This window comes from Vulpes lagopus, chromosome 20, assembly GCF_018345385.1.
Source record: "Vulpes lagopus strain Blue_001 chromosome 20, ASM1834538v1, whole genome shotgun sequence".
Taxonomy (NCBI): domain Eukaryota; kingdom Metazoa; phylum Chordata; class Mammalia; order Carnivora; family Canidae; genus Vulpes; species Vulpes lagopus.
Window position 1 is genome coordinate 11,777,247 of NC_054843.1, and position 17,414 is coordinate 11,794,660.

The following is a 17,414-nucleotide window of genomic DNA, read 5'->3' on the forward strand; positions in this document are numbered from 1 at the left end:
TTCTTTATATCCGATTACTCAAATCCTAGCCGTCCTTGAAGGCCCAGATCAAATGCTACCCCTCCTCTACAAAGACATCTTCAATCTCCCTGCCAACAAGCAGCTCCATCTTCCCTGTAACTCCCATGTATTTTCTTTGTACTTCCCTTCAAACATTTCTCATATCAATTTATATAACTACCCCTTCCATATTATAGCTTCCTTGAAGACAAGAACTATGACATTTTTTTTAAGGTTTTACTTATTTATTCATGAGAGACAGAGAGAGAAAGAGGCAGTGACATAGGCAGAGGGAGAAGCAGGCTCCATGGTGGGAGCCCAATGCAGGCTTTGATCCCTGGACTCCAGGATCATGCCCTGAGCTGAAGGCAGACACTCAACCACTGAGCCACCCAGGCGGTCCCAATGACATTTCTTTCCGTTGTACCTTAAAGCTCTTGGCACAGCACGTGTATATGGTAAGGGTTTACTAGATAAATAATACAAAAAAAAAATGAATTTCCTTAAAGAAGTACTCTCTTCTTTAAAATACTGGATAATCAATCTCTGGGTAATTACAAATCACTGCTTTAGTTTCCCTCGTGTTTTTCATTAGTGAGACATTCCTCCATCACCACCATCCATCTGATTTCTCCAGTATTTGCTGACCCCCTCATCAGTAACATATACAGAATATTTTTTACATATTTCCTTGCTTTGTGGCTCTTAAAAAGTGAATGAAAAAAAAAAAGAGGGAGAGAACAGGACATCTTTGGAGTTGAAATGAGTTCATTTTCTCTTTGAAACCACCACAAGAGGACAGTTTTTACCCTAGTTCAGGCATTTGCATACATAACAATCCATCAGGCCAAAACGAGTAGAACAAAGCATGAAAGTAAAAGCATGTAGGAATTTCCATGCTCTACACTTAGCCCATTCGATTCCCACTACAGTAGAATTTCTTTCATTACTGTCGGCCCTTTGGGGTCAGCACACAGCACCACTCTCCCTATTTTCTTCTGGAAACTTTCCACTGTAGAACCCCAAGACAGTCACCAGCACTCACCAAAGCAGGTTCCGTCCTGCTGTGTGGGTAATGAAGCTGGTGGGCCGGCAGCTTCCTCCTGGTTGCCAGGGGAACAACGAGGGCCATTGGCCCTCTGAAAACGGAAAAGAACAGCAAGTGCAAGACCACGCATTCCATCCTGCCTTGCAGATTAAACCAGCTGTCAAGCCAGAGTGAAGAATCAAGCAGAGGTCTGCCGACTGGAAAAGTAACCCTCACGGTGGAACTCTGAGATGTAAGTACTTCCTCTGTTCTTTTTTGAAAAGCATGTCTAGCATGACGGGTAGTTTTTCATAGCTTCAGAATTTTTGCTCCCTGGCAGGCAAGTTCTGTGACCCTGTGAGGAGCCACTTTGGGCAACCCCTTTTTCTCACAGAACTTACATTTCCTGAACATAATGTACGCTTACGGGTGGCTTTCACCACGAAACAATTTTTTTTTTAGGCTTCTAGGCACATGCATTGCTCTTTACTGAGATTTTGCCTTTAAAAGGAAATGTTTTAGTGCCTTCAGCAAAGAGTGAAATGGTCTTCTCATTTAGTCTCTAAGCAGATAAACTCACTTAGGCTAATATTATACAAGAGACATCTTCATGGAACCTGGGCTTCTTGTTTCTATTTAAAATATTTGGCTCTATTTCCCTGTCCATCTTCAATGTGAAATCATAATTACATACGAGATGACCTTTTTCCTTATTGTGATCCCAAACAGAGAAAACTGGGAACTCTCAAAACATCAGCTTATATTGTTCCTTTGCTCTGTTTTTATCTAACAGTATTACATTTATTGCTTTTCTACACATTGCTCACTGGAAAACATAGAAAGATAAGAAGAAAGTATGCTTAGATGAGCATTAGCCATGGATTGGTTAACTTTTTAAAAAATGTGTCCTTTTATTTAAAAGTGAAAAATTTTGATAAATACTGTAGTTGAAGGCAAGAGGATAGGGATTTTTTTTTTTTTTAGTTCAAACCTATAGCCTTACACAGTCTGCATAAATTTTATTGTTAATAAGCATGTTTCTGGACAGTTTTTTTTTAGCAGTAAGTATGTTGGTGTGAACTGAGAAGAGGAAATATTTCAGAAAAGTTGTGCATAATATCCTATAAAAACCTGTCTTCAAAAACTACCAAAAATATCCAGCCTCATTTGTTTGAAAAATTTGTTAATGAAAACAGTGATCTTTGGGAAGTTTTTAACTTTTATTTTTGGACCAAGTAATGCAATATGTTTGAAGGAATAAAAAAAATTCTCACTAAATTTTTTATAGAAATTGGGCATTTTCTGAAAATAATAGGTTCAATAAAGTGTTTATGGAAATGAGTGCTTTTCCACAGCTGACTTGGATTTCCCAATTTTCTTTTCCATACCAATATTTGTGTTGGTTAAAGCTGGTATACAATCAACTTTTTAAATCCAGTGTTCAGCAGATCACATCTCTGTATCAGTGTCGGGAGAACAGACAAGTCACACATGGCTCCATGGTATGATTAAGGGCACAGACATGGGAGTGTGTGGCATGCTAGGGGTCTGAACCTCAATGATCTGGTTAGCTGAGCATAGATCAAGTCATTCAAGGGAAAGGCTTCAAGGGTTTGCAATCACTGGTTAACTAATTCTCACAAGGCCCTGTGTCAAGGACAGAAATGCAGTAGCTACACATTTTAGTGAAGTCTTCCCATTTGCTCGGTCTCTGAGATAGTTTGTGTCCCACATGCAGAGGCAGCACTCAACTGATGCCCTTATTTTTAAATCTAATTTCTAAATGTTCTTTTTTTAAAAAAGTGTTTCTGAAATGTTTGTGTCTTTGTTTCCTATTCCTCTAGCATGAGGTTCCTAAATACCCTTTATGTTAAAGGGCACAGAGTCTAGTGATAGAATATGAGGCTTTTGAGTAGGAACGTGACCCTGGCATGGAAAGTAACCCTGTGATGTCCACCACGACTCCCTAGAGCATATTTGGCTGCCTGGGTTCAAATCTTAGCTGTTTCTTACCAGCACTGTGACCTTGGGCAAGCCATTTAACCTCTGTGTCTCCATATTCTGATATAAAAATGGGGCCACAATATCTACCTTTATTATGATTGCAAGGATTAAATGATATAAAACATGTAAAAGTTCTTTGAAGAATACCCAGCACAAGAGAAGCAATCTTTAAATATTATTATAAATCAATAAAACATATGTATAGTTCCTAATTTCAGTCAACTTTCAACACAATGTATTTTCCACGTTTCTTATTTGGAAGTACCTCATCTGTTATTAATGTTTCTTATAGTTAGCTGGTTTAGTTGTGTGAACACAAGGCTGAGGGGCAGTAAATGTCGATGTGGTAAAATGTTGATTCAATAACATGTCTTCTCTAACAAGCAGTCTGAACTCTCATGGGAATCAAAAGTTGTGTTAAGTTGAGGTGTCTTGAATATTCTATCAGGCTGAGCTAGCAAGTAAGATGCTGGATATATGAGCATGAAGCTCAGGAACAGTTTGGGAGATGGTTCATCATCAGCATATAGACAATATTGAAGTCCATAGATTAGCATGCAATCAGTAATGGAGTGGATATACACAGAGAAGGGAGCCAGGCACTGAACCAGAGGCAGCCAACAATGACAAGGAAGAAGGGGGATGCCAAAGAGACTGAGAAGGAGCGACCACTGAGGTAGCAGGAAAAACTGTAGAATATGGTGTCAGGGAAGAACAGAAAGTTCTTTGCTCAAAGAGAGAGTAATGGTGGTAAGAGGGCAAGCAAAATTAGATCAGGAAATTAACTACTGGATATGGGCATGTTGGAGGGTGGGAGTCACCAGAAAGCTGAGGACAATGGTTTTAATGGGGTGATACTAACAGAAGCCTGACTGGAGTGGCTTAAAAATCTAACACAAACAACATATGGGCTCTCTCTGTACAATTACAGATTTGCTTATAGGAGCTTGTTTTTAATATCTTTTATGGTAGACTGGTGTAGCCCTATAGGAGAAACAGGTTTGAGGCAGGCAAGAATAGCCATTCATGTCCCTAGCTACTATAGTTTCATGCAACAGGTAGGATTTAAAGATGCTTTGAGACGAGGCTGGTTTTTTAGCAGTTGGGAAATAGAAAACACTCCCAGACACAGGGAAAAACATAAGCCACATGAAGGAAGTCTCTCTCTCTCTCTCTCTCTCTCTCACACACACACACACACACACACACACACACACACACACACACCCCAAGCCCCTTCAGGACTTCTTCCCACAATATTTCCTGATGCCTCTCCCTTCCAGTTTTGATCCATTTTCCATAAAAGGATCATTTCCCGTTTGCGTCTCTGAATTGCCTGGCCTCCAAGGTCATTAAGAAAGCCAGAATCTTTTTGTGGCCAAAAGGGCTAAAGAATTCATTTGGAGTCACACCTAGACATCATATCATGGGTACTCAGTTTGGCCCAAATTGTGATGCCCAGATGATCCACTGGAGCTCTGCTGTTGTCACAAAAGTAATCTTCAAGAAGTCAACGAAATAAGGAGGCATTCTTTTAAAAAAAATTATTTTAGGATAGTTTTAGTCTTAGAAAAATTGTGCAGATAGCATAAAGACTATCATGTGCCCCACATCCCATCTCCCCTATTGCTACATCTCACCTCATTATGCTACATACACTTGTCACAATTAATGAACTAATATCAGTACATTACTATTATTAACCAATGTACACATTTTTTTTTTTTCAGATTTCCTTAGAATGCCCTATTTCTCTTCCAGGATCCCACATTACCCTTAGCCATCATTCCCAGGAGGCATTTAAAGACCCTTACAAATCTTTTAAGAAAGCAGCAATGTTTGGGGCACCTGGGTGGTTCTGTTGATTGAGTGGCTGACTCTTGGTTTCTGCTCAGGTTGTGATCTCAGGATTGTGGGATCGACCCCTGTGTCAGACTCTGGACTTGGTGCAGAGTCTGCTTGGGATTCTCTCTTTCTCTTTCTCTCTCTCTCCCTCTGTGCCTCCCCCTGCTCACATGCACACACTCTTTCTCTCTCTCTCTCTCTCTCTCTCCCTCTGCCCCCTCCCCCTGCTCACATGCACACTCTCACTCTCTAAAGTAAATAAATCTTTTTTTAAAAAAGAAAGCAGCAGGGTTTAAATTGCTTTTGGTTCCAATATTTCTAACTGAAACCACTAAAGGAAATTTAATTCTTACTTTTCTAAAATCAAATTGTTGGAATAGTTGAATACAGATGAAAGGGAAAAGCTTAAGGCTTACGTTGTGAGGAAATAGTTCAAGGCATTTTATGGGACTGTAATAATGTATAACACTAAGTGGAAGAGCTTACTCCTTTTTTATTGTTTTGGAAGCAGGTAATTAAAATATTAAAGGTTTGCAAGCTTTTCTTTTTCCCCCTCATCTCTTAGCAAAGGGATTACTCTGACTCATTCTCCTTGGCAACCTCACACTCATATAATATAGGCCCAGTAATTTCAGCAAAGCTGTTCCAGGATAGTTTTAAAAACTGGGTGCTTAAATGTTGGGTTGTGGGTAAGTTTGCAGTAGGGGTTATTATAACTCCTCAACCGGGAGCAATTAGGGCAATGGCTTCTAATGCTCACAGCTATCTGTGAAATCAATGCTTACAAACTCTGCTCACTCTTCCCATAAGGCCTGGATGGGTGTGTGCAGTGAGGTAGAAGGACAGGGATCTGGGGCCTTGACTTGGGGCTCATAGTCCCCATTCCAGGTGAATGTGTTTCGCCCTGTGTCTCCATCAGACTTACAGGAAAGTTCCAAAGCAACTGCAAACCTAGATGGCACTCATTGGTAAAGCCACAGAGGTTGGGGATGTTTCATAGGATTTTTGCCAGGTGTCACTCAATGGCTTTAGCGGGGACTCATAGACAAGGCTTAGGATATCAAGTTCATATTTCCCATCCTCTCACCCATTCACAAAGTCTCAATATGCTTGCTTTGTCACGGCTAGGCCAAACACCAAAATTCCTTCTAAAAAAGATGAATTTTGTTTGCTGATTTGATAATGTGATGCACTCCACAATTCTAGGAGGTGAAAGGTAAAAGAAGAAGCAAAAGATCAACGATATGCATCTTTGGCTTAGCTAATGTAGGGATCCACTTGGGTAATATAAATATTTACGGAATGCCTCTATGTACCTGGGCTAAGGACTGGGGGAAAAAACCATAAACAAAAAGACAGGGTTTTGTCACATCAGAAACCTGACCTACACAGCATACCAACAGCAAGGGGTCCAGCATCCAATTTAGCAAATTAGCAGGTGAAATGAGTACCCAGCTGAGCTCAACACTTTCAAAACAAAATGCCTGCTTTTCATTTGGTTCAAGTTGGTTCTTAGTCCAGTCCAGAAGCTTCTGAGCCCATTTCCATTATTAAATACATTTAATCTCAAAGCAGTAATCCATGGATCCTTGAAGAAATCCTGACTTCAACCAACCAATGAGCACAAATACGGCTAAATGAACATTAACCACTTGTATTTTGCTGGTCTGTGCTTCCACCTACCTGATACAGGTCCTTGCCTCCTTTCCTACCACTGGTTTGACATAGTAGAGTCCCCAGGAATGTCTTACCCGTGCTCAGAAATTACCCTTTCACCTGATTCTATCGCCACCACAACTGGATGTTGACTGTCCCTTGCCTTAGCCATAGGGCTCTCCACTGATTCACTACTTGAAGCGTAATGACCAGGGGAATCTCCAGTCTGTCCTCCTGAAGGGCCAAGTGGTGTTGCCTGCCCCTCTTTCTTTATTGTGCCATAGCTGCTCTGCACTCCATGCAGAAGTGGGGAGAAGGACTCTACCCCTAGCTCAGTGTCACATTTTGTCACCCAGATAGGGCCACTTGTGCCCCACCTCTCAGAGTTCTTGAGAGCAGTCTGTGCAGTCTCTGCCTACAGCTCCACTGGACTCAGCCCAAGGCCTTAATTAGTCTGGGCTGAGAAAAGACAAGTGCCATCCTGTCCTTCCACTCATCCCTGCCCCAGGCCTTCACACATCATCTTCACGCTTCCTTCTTTCTTCCTTGACAGTTCCACACATGAAAATAACTACTGGATACAGGCCCCCCTGTGAATTCATGAGACATGTCCAGATGCATCTGTTTAGGCTGGGCTGGGTCCAAACAGCATGACGACTCTGGACAGTTTTGAGCTTGGTATTTCAGAAAACAAGTAATGGAGTTGAGGATACAGTTACCCCAAGAGCTTATTTATGATCCAGTTTGGTGAGAGTAATAAGACACAAGAAACAATTAGCAAATACTGTAGGGCTGTAAACAGAGTTGCTAGAGCGTTTGGTCCAAAGGGTGGTGTGATATGGGTGTTTTGTAGTTTCCTCATAACCTCCTTATTAGTTTCCTATTACTACATAACGAATTTCTACAGAGTGGCTTAAAAGAAATTCATTCTCTTATGTTTCTGGATGTCAAAGTCCAAAAGCAGTCTGACTATGCTAACAGTCAAGGTGTCAACAGGGCTCATTCCTTCTGGAGGCTCCAAGGGAGAACCAGTTCCTTGTCTCTCCCAGCTTCTAGTGGTTGCTGGCATTCCTCATCTTGTAGCCATATCACTCTCATCTCCGCTTCTGTTGTCATGTTGCCCTTTTCTTTTCTGTCTCTTCCTGTTTTCTTCTTAGAAAGACTCTTGTGATTACCTTGGGCTCATCCAGATAATCCAGGATCTCCCCATCTCAAGATCCTTGACTTAATCACATTTGCAAAGTCATTCTTGCTCTGTAAAACAACATTTATAGGTTCTAGGGATTAAGACATGCAACCCTTATGCAGCCCCCACAGTATCTAGCAGGAATAAGAAGAGACTGGAGAGAAATTGTTTTGATCAAAGTCTATACCCTGCTGCTCCTTTAAACATTTACACACATTTAAATTAGCAGAAATCGCTGGACGCTTCTTTCCATTTACTAGATATGCTCACTAATGATTTCAAGGCTTCCCATTCCCCAGAATTACAGAAGAATATTTGTAAGTCAGAGTTATTTGTTACAGGAAAAATGGTGCAAAGAGGCATCTTTGCTTTACGTTGAGCCTGTTCTTTATTCAAATTTTTGAATAAGTAGTAAGTAGTGCATTAAAAGAAACAATAACTTTCTATTCCTTTGGGGTGGCTTTTGGGATGCCCTGATAGAATGTTAATTTATCCCTATTATCATTATAATTCTGACATTACAAGATATCATAGCTAATAAGTAGTACTATAATACTATGTATATCATAGTATACTTAGTAGTAATAGTACTTCATGAATAGCACTAATAGACTCTATATATTTCCACATGCACCCTGCTTTACTCATATTATATCCTAGTGTGGTAGGGATTATCATCCTCATACCACGTTGGGAGAAATGACTCAAAAAGTCATTTCTGAGTGGCCCACATTCATAGTGAGTTGAACATGAACCATCACAAAAATACTTTAAATTGTGTCCTCTGGAGACCCGAATGGCATGCTTGATGCTAATTTTGCCTCAATGCCATCTTATGGAGGCATGAACTTTTGTTTCCGCTTTTTTCTAGATGAGGAAATAAATCAGATGATAGCAAACAGTTTAGCTCCTACTATATAAATCCAACAAGATACCGATCCCTCAGAATCACGGTGAACTCCACTTTGTACCTCTCACAGTAAACTGTGTCAAGTTCAGTGACAGGGAAGTGCCCTTCATCAACAGAGTGCGCACACGGTGGTGCCTCCAGAAGTAGACACTTGGGAAGGCATGTGAAAATTCAGAGGCTCCTAGGGGGTGTGCTGTAGTGGAATGCGAAGAAAGGAAAGACAACACTTATCACAGTAAGAAAACATTGAGGAGAGACCCAAATCAATGTGGCTTTCAGCATTATTAAGATTTCAAATATTAAATGACAAAGCTATCACTCCTATTTTAAATATCGTCTTTCGCAGTGTTTATCTGTAACCTGCCTCCTGCAGTGTGTTTGTGGGACAGAGCCAAAGAAAAGAAAATGCCCCAAATCCTTTTTCTCAAAGAGCTTCTCAAGGTCCTGCACCTAATGGGTCCCCCATGAGCATCTCATCCACCTGAGCCATGAGCCTGCCCTTCCTCCTTGGCCTGCCTGGGAAGGGTAATTGTATAGCCACAGATGAATGGAAACCGGACCTGAGAACAGGAGATCTCTCAGTTCTGGGGTCCTTGAGACGAGTCCCCATCCCACACTCCTCCCCTACTTATTTAATCCTTGCTTTCCCTCTAACAAGGGACAAGTAGGGATAAAGCTCAAAGTGCAAACACCCTTGAGCAAGAACGTGTTTACTTAAATCCATATTAAGGTTTCACCAAGTGCCATTTAAGACCCTGTATGAGGGTGGGTTTTTTGCACCAGGTATCTGGATGAGCCCTGACCAAGGAATTAAGGGAAGGCATAGCAAGGGGACCCTGGGGATGGGAAAGCTATTGTACCCACTTCAGAATCTTGCCTAGAACTTGTCTTGCCAGCAGCTGGTCTCACTGCCAGCCTAACAAAACCACCCAGAGGCTCCTGACTCAGAAAATGAACTGTGCCTTTTTCAGGGCTGTCGGGGACAGAATGGGCATCTTCAGGAGTAGAGTCCAAGGCAAGCCATGATGGGATGCTAAGAACGAAACCGAATGCTTGCCAGTGCTGCCCACTTGGGATTTCCTGCTTCTTACACCACCTGTTCCTCCTGAGGAGTTCAGGCAGGTGTCCCCGGCTGCATGCCCACAGCAGGGCAGGAGCTTTGTCCTCACCCCTGCCTGCTGAATCCTCCTCCCTCAGTCCCCTGCCCCATCCCAGGATTCTGGATACCGAAATCGATTTAGCTGGAGAGCCTGGAGTGAGATGTCAGCAAATGCAGAAAGAAAATACCAAAAAAAAAAAAAAATGTTCTGCTATTTAGAACTAATTGTATTCTATCTCGACTCCAATTTCATCTCTGACCGGTGCCTAAATGACCCTCCCTATACAGGGAACTAAACAGGTCTGCCCTGCTTACAAACTTTCAGCACCTCATTTTTGCCTCTTCCAGGGGCCTCCAAAGGGGGTATTTGCATCCAAGGGAGCACACAAGCCAGGCCAGTGGGGTAGAGCGGAACATCCTCCAGCTTTCACTCATCTCAAATTTTATTTTATTTTTTTAAGATTTTGTTTATTCATGAGAGACACACAGAGAAGGGGGCAGAGACACACACAGGCAGAAGGAGAAGCAGGCCCCATGCAGGGAGCCTGGCATGGGACTTGATCCCGGGTCTCCAGGATCAGGCCCTGGGCTGAAGGCAGCGCTAAACCGCTGTGCCTCATCTCAAATTTTAAAAATTCTACTCTTCATGTATTGCTTACAATGCAGATAATATAGAAATATGGTATTTATATTGTTCTTACAAATAAAAGGTTTCATCTATTGGGGAGGATTTTTTTTAAGTTTTTATTGATGGGGTGAGGATTAGTAAGGTTTGGAGACTAAACCCCTGAGCTTGGCTGGCAAGGTCCTGTCTAACCCTGCCCCGCCCACACGCCAGCCTCATGGGTCCCCAGATGCGCCAAGCACTACAGTCTCTGAGATTTTGCTCAAGTGATCCTTCTATCTGCCCTCTCCTCATGCCTGGCCTTAACAGCACCCATTTGGGGAGTCTTTTCCGGGTCCTTCTGCCTAACGCTTGCTCTGTGACTTTAAAATCACTCATCAATCTCATTGCCCTATAATTAGTTGCCTACTTGTTTTATCCCAGAGTAGCTGCTGAACTCCTGGGGCAATTCAATTCATTGGACCCCTGGGGTGAGTGAGGCCATCTTACTGCTCTCAGGGTTAGCAGCACTGGGCACCTTTGGGATAAAATACACTTCCAGAGTAAGGTGTAGGTCTCACTTTGTGGGATACACCCCAAATTCCAAATTGTCATCTTTCCTGGAATTTCCCTCATTTTCGCTCCCTGAGAATCTTCAACGACTTGCAAAAACACCCTTTGAGAACTGCATTTGGGAGAGACATCATCCTAACCTAGCTCCCCAGGTCCTGGCTTTGAGTGGGTTTCATGGGGTACCTGGCCACTAGCTGTCTCCTGCCTTTCTTCCCATGTCTATAGTTCAGATTTCTCTTTCAGACCATGTGTTTCTTGGTGGAGCATCTCATTAGTCTATGGTCTTACTTTTCAGCTTCTTCAACAGAGTCTTTTCCCTAAGTGTCTTTCTACCTTTAAAAGTGAAAAATCCTTTTTAATGTCAAATTAAACTTGCTTCTCAATGAAAAACTTGAAATCACTCTTAATTTTTTAATTGCAGTTAGAATCCGGGGAATTCCACTCTGTTTTTCCACAATTGTATTTTCTCTCTTTTGTGTTGAGACTACAGAGTTCAAAACATCATGATTCAAGAGGTTTCAAATCTGTTTTGGGCAAATGGTCCAAACAGTATCCTCCCACCGACAGACACACTATCTCCTTACTAGTAATGTCTTCTTATAAACAGAACTAGTGCAGTTTGAAACATTCCTTTTGGAGCCAAGTATAAACATTATCTAAACGTTGGGTGTAATCCTAGATTGGGGAGGAATCTGTGTGGAACTTGTTTTGAAATAACTGATGTCTGTATCTGCTCAATTCAGAAATCTTTGCTTTTATGCAGCTAATTGCTGGTATTAATTGCTGTTGAGATTTCTTCAGTTGCAGAACAAAACTAATAGTTGAACTGATTCTGAATAGTTGGTTGTTGGCTGTGGTTTTTCAACATACTCAGTGATTTAAAAGCTCGAAGATTTAATGATCATACATGGTTTTCTGCACCTTGCCTGAAAATTTAAGGTGGATTGACACCACCTGGTCGTTTGTCATCATTGCATAAAGCCATTTATTATGTCTCACAACCTAGGCAGGTCGTTACTGGCACCCACCAGTACCCATGCCATCCATCCTCTCCTCTTTTGGCATAATCCTGGACTTCATTTTCAAACTGCCTGCAGAGAGGGGTTGACATGTGCCTGAGTTCTGGTCAGTGAAAATCTGAACAAAAATTTCTGTAGAGGATCCAAAGGCCCAGGAGATGATAGAGCTATGGATGAAAGCTTGAGTCCCTGTATGACCATGTGGAGAAGAGCACACCCTCCCCATCCCCACAGCTCCTTCTGGCATTACACCGCCACATAAGGGGCAAATCAACCTTTGCCGTAGGTCCACTACGTATTTTTTCATGTGGGCAGATTCCAGCACAACACAAGCAGAACAGCACAGACACGTCAAATTGCCCCTGTCCCCTACTAAGCCGCTGCCCATCCTGGGGGTGGGGAGAGGGCTCATCTTAGGACATAGGAGGCAAGTCCTAATGACAGAGCACACAAAAAGCTGGGATGCTGAGAAAATGATGTGTCAGGGCAAGTCACAAATTTTCACCCCATAGGACCACTTACCTCCCCTCTTGCACCGCCATCCCCACAGCCCATCAATCTCTCTGCCCTACTCCTGGGTTTTCAAATTCTGATCACCCTATGATAATTACATAGGTAACTTTTCCTTTTCTTTTTTTCACTTTTACTGCCCTCCTCAGATACTTCCTCTTCCATGAAGCTTATGACACCTTCCATTTCCAGGCAAAGTTAGGGGTAGACTTAACACTCTGTACAAAATGTTATAATGATCGTCACACCATGCTGTGGTTGTTGATTCAGGGGTCTCTTCTACTGGTGTAGAACCCCTGAGGGAGCTCTCATTGCCTTTATTCTCAGTTTCCAGCACAGTGCCCAGTATATAGCAAGTATTCAACAAAGTTTTATTGAATGAATGAAAAAAAAAAGTTTACCAAATGTCAGTGTCTTCTTCGTTGCTTGTTAAAGAAATCCAGTTTAGACTGGTTTGAGTAGGAAAAACAAAAACAAAAACAAAAACTTGGTTCATATATTTCAAAAATCAAGGAAGGATGTCAGGCATGGCTTGATCCCAGTGCTCAAAAAAGGTTGTTAGCAATGTCTCTCCATTTCTTGTCTGTTCTTCTCTGTGCTAGCTTCATTGTCAGGCAAGCTCACCCCTTCTGGAGATAAGATTATGGTCACCAGTAGATCAAGATTTCCCTTCTAACAAGATGGGCAACCCCCAGAGGAAAAAGTTTCTTTCCCCATAGTACCACCCCCACAACAGTCAGAGACCTAGCTAGGGGAGGAAAAGGGTCAGGGTGATGTATTTGTGCCCATTCTCCTTATGCCATACTGGAATCTGCCCACAAATGAGTAAATGCATAGTGAAACTAGGGTGTTCGCAATCCAAATCTAAACAAATTAACAAATCTAAAGAAACAAATCTAAAGAAAGTAGTCCAGGGTAAAGCTGAAGGAGAAAAATCTCCAACTAGAAACCCCATCAGCTTTTTGGAAACTCCATCAGCTTGTTACCAGGGCCATCTATCCCATTCTGTGCTCTATCAGGAGGCTTCATGTATTTAGCCTCCTGGTTCCAGCCCTGATAACCAGAAGGCAGGGAAAGGCCACCCTGAGGTCCAGCCAGGGCTTTGACTGCAGGGGGTGGGGGGCCCAAGGGGCCCGGGGAACTGCTCACAAGTCCTTTTTATGATCTCCAGCCCCACTCATTTCAGGAAATCAGTGTCCATTTCCCTTCCTACCTCTTTTATTCCTCCATGAATGCCTCTAAAAGGTATTAGCACCTGCAAGAAAAAAGTAGACATGTTCCTCACCAAGCTCCAGGCTGATGGATAGATTCTCTTCCACCTCCCTGTCCCCTCAGGCTGGGGTCAGAGCAAGCTAGGGATATTGCTGACAGCTTCCCTAGTTCTGGGATGAAAGGGTTACCGGGGCATGAAGTCCCAGAAACCTCCAGTGGAATCTGGGACAACTGATCATCTAAAATTATCTTGTAATTAACAAGTTAGTCACTGCTCCTTACTAAGTGGGGTAGTCACCACCACATTTTAAAACTATTTAAAACTGTTAAACCTTGTGTTCAGGAAGAAATCTGGCCCTATGCATTCCTCAAAGCCCTTCTTTTATTACAAAATGAACCAATGAATACAGCCTTTAAAAAAGCCCTGTGCCGAGCTCAAAATAAACACAAAACTCTATAAAGTACCATGTTCAGCCCCTCAAATCGACTTTAACCTAGCTCTCTGCTATGTCCCTATAACTATACATATGTTCAATTGGCCTTTCTCAGTTCCGCCTTATTTGTCCCCTTCTGCCGATAAGCCCTTGGAGGGCAAGGGTACGTGTCTTATTTGTCTTTGTTTCTTCTGCTTGCCCTTGGCACATGGCCCATGCTGAATCCTACTTGACTCCTCTACCTTTGCATCCTCTTCCTCCCCACTGCTGCAGCCCCTCAATCCTCACCTGAAAGGCCTGGAAACAGAATCAACTCCCTTAGAACACAAGTTCCAACAGCTCGTTGTCTTCTGGGCTGTGTCCCCAAGGCTAGCAGAGTGCCTGCTGCCTGAGGAACTCCCATTAACGTTTGCTGAAGGAATGGAGTTATGATTGCTGTGAACCAATATCTCACCTGCTCACATATACCTGGCTCAGCTTATTTTTAGTCTCCCTGCTCTCCAGGCACCTGCTGATGAGCTTGTGCTTGCAGCCCGTCTACCTGACCCCGGCACTTTTAGCTTTACCTCCCTTGACTTCTCTTCATTTTGCTTTGCCACCTCATGGCCTCATCTTGCACCCTACGTGTAGCATGTCCACCTCGCCCCTTTCCGGCTGTCACCATTCTCTTTGGACACATGTTCAGCTCCTCAGACTGACCCACCTATCCCTCCCCAGCACTTCCTGTGGGCGCCCTGTCACCAACCTTGGACGTTCCAAGTCAGAGGTCTTATTTTAAGTATTTTGCCAAACCCATGGTGCTTTGTACATGCAGATTAACTCAACTATGTCTTTGGTCAATTCAGAGGAACTGAATTGTACCATTGGTCTTGTATCTCTTGGTCAGGCATCAGCTCACTCAGGGGAAATGTCCTTATTTTTGAAAGACTAAAACCTGACCCTACTTCATAATGTATGTCTCATTCCAAGCTCACCATAAAAGAAGACCACGTATCTATGATATGCCAGGTACTTAGAGCATTTTCCTCCAGATCAGACATTGGCTTTGCTCCTTCAACTATGCATGCACTCCTACCTTATTTAGATCATTGAACACTACTGATATATTGCTTAGTTTTGGAGGCCTACACTAAATTATTTGATAAAATCAATTTATAACATTTATTCTGGAGAAGGAGCAGATGAGCAAGTTCTTTGTGATTAATTGGTGCGTGTTAGCGTGTTCATTATCCATCAATACAGTTAAAAATCTACTCTGATACTTCACATTTGTAGGAGAGCAGGAAGTATCAATGGACCTCTAAACAGATTAATATGATGGGGGGCATGTTTGTCTAGTTAGAAATTAAAGTTTATCATTAACTAAATGTTTCACTGGTATTCATGCTATGCTGTTTAACAGGTAGCGCTTGGGGAACTGAATCCAACGCGGAACTGTTTGTGTCCTAAATTCCAGAAAGTCAGATACTGAGGGGGAGGAGGGAATGTGCAGGTTTCAGGGGTTGCCAGGGATTCAGTACAAGGAAGACAATGTTTGGAGAATGTGCACACTCAAAGCACTACAAATCCCTGCCCACAGAAACGGTGCACCGGGTCTTATCTCGGGCACCCTGTCTTGCTTGCTGTTAGTGTGTTAGCCTGTTGGCAGACATCACAACAAGTTTTATACCTCAGATGAGCAGGTTGTTTGCTGCCTCTCCTGAGGCCCTGAGCAAAGATCATTTCTGCACTTGGGCTCCATGCATTGCCTGCCTTTAATAAAACTATGAGAGAGAAAACTATTGTGGGTTATTTCAGGGGCTCCTTTTTTTTTATCAGTGGCATGTTTCTTAAGTAGTCTCTACACCCAACATGGGGCTCAAACTCACGAGCCCGAGATCAAGAGTTACAGGCTTGAAGAAAAAAAAAAGAAAGAAAGAAAAGAGTCACAGGCTCTATGGACTGAGCCAGCCAGGCACCCCATAAGCTGTATATTTTTAATGACAGCCTGTATGCTTTTCTTTCAGGTGAGCTTCAGGGAACTGGCTTGCAAAGAGGAAACACATAGTTGCCGGCCCCCGCTGAGACCAGAATGGCACCACCTTCTGGGCACAGCCTCCTTCTGACCAGTGCACTGGGCATCTTCATACTCCACTGCTTCACAAGAGGGCAGAAGAACAGCACACTCATTTTCACAAAGGAAAACATCATTCGGAACTGCAGTTGCTCTGCAGATGTCCAGGACTGTGACTATAGTTTGGCCAACTTGATGTGCAGCTGCAAAACTGTCCTGCCTTTTGCAATAGAGCAAACCAGCTACGATGGCCATCTGACCATCTGGTTCACAGATACATCTGCACTGGGCCTCCTATTGAACTTCACACTGGTCCGGGACCTGAAGCTTTCTCTGTGTGGTACCAACACTCTCCCCACTGAATACCTGGCTATCTGTGGTCTGAAGAGGCTTCGTATCAATGCTAAGGCCAGGGGTCCATCACTGGAGCAGAGCTTACTCATCTACAACAATGGGGAAAGTGAACCCAGAGAGAAGATTATGTTGTTACACAAAGGCTGGCAAACATGTATGTACATCTCCTTCTTGGATATGGCACTTTTCAACAGGAAGTCATCCTTGAAGGCATACAGTATTGAAAACGTTGCCAGCATTGCCAACACTTTTCCTTACTTTTCTTACTTTGAAACTATCCCAATTTTAAGCAACAAAAGCTATGTGGTCACATTCATTTACTAACATTGAAACAGGCTCCAAACACCAAGAACTGTGGCCAACTATGGATAAGGTGAACAAGGAATCTGGAAATAAGGCCTTGGGTACCCTTACCTACAACTTCACCTGTCTGCCCAGCCCTATTCACAACAGAGCCACACCTACAACCAGCCTTCTCTTCTCCACTCTCTGCCCAACCATGGGAGGTGTTTTGAAAAACAAAATTAAAGGAAAGAAACAAACAAAAACTCGGGAAAAAAAACCAAACCCAAAACAAACAAACAAACAAAACTACTTGAGTCCAGAAGGTCTTAAGAACCAGCCAGAGGCTGTGGAGAAATGTCAGGTCAGAAACAGAGAAAGCAGTGCACACCAAGGACTCAGCAGAGGGGGATGACCCCCAAGGAAGACATCTTCCTTCAAAACACTGCCTTGATTTTTTTCTGCTTCCTTTCATTACATTGACTAGAATTCCCCTAAGAAGAGAAGGATAGGATTCCAGAGGCTTCAGGACTGTGAGTTCCACAAAATGATTACATTCTCTTAGACTGATATTTTGCTAAAAAATCTTGCTAAAAACTTGAGCGCTGTGAAAGGGGAGTTTCGAGAGTGGAACAGGCTGGGTTAG

The 17,414-nt window shown here is 42.8% G+C and overlaps 1 protein-coding gene across 3 annotated transcripts; it reads left to right on the top strand.

The window, feature by feature from the left end:
- The first annotated feature begins 905 nt into the window (after positions 1–905).
- Positions 906–17,039, top strand: C20H21orf62 (chromosome 20 C21orf62 homolog). 3 transcript variants are annotated; one of them, XM_041734883.1, is made up of 2 exons: positions 906–1,280; positions 16,097–17,039. In XM_041734883.1, the coding sequence occupies exon 2, from the start codon at positions 16,151–16,153 to the stop codon at positions 16,808–16,810; it is 660 nt and encodes a 219-aa protein (XP_041590817.1). In that variant the 5' UTR covers positions 906–1,280; positions 16,097–16,150; the 3' UTR covers positions 16,811–17,039. The 3 variants fall into 3 exon arrangements, with proteins under 3 accessions (XP_041590817.1, XP_041590816.1, XP_041590815.1); XM_041734882.1 differs by having other exon boundaries at positions 907–1,280; positions 16,091–17,039; XM_041734881.1 differs by having other exon boundaries at positions 908–1,280; positions 16,086–17,039.
- The last annotated feature ends 375 nt before the right edge of the window (positions 17,040–17,414 follow it).

What these genes read in the sequence shown, in the direction of transcription:
- C20H21orf62 (XM_041734883.1), top strand. Translation starts at nt 16,151, where the DNA reads ATGGCACCACCTTCTGGGCACAGCCTCCTTCTGACCAGTGCACTGGGC.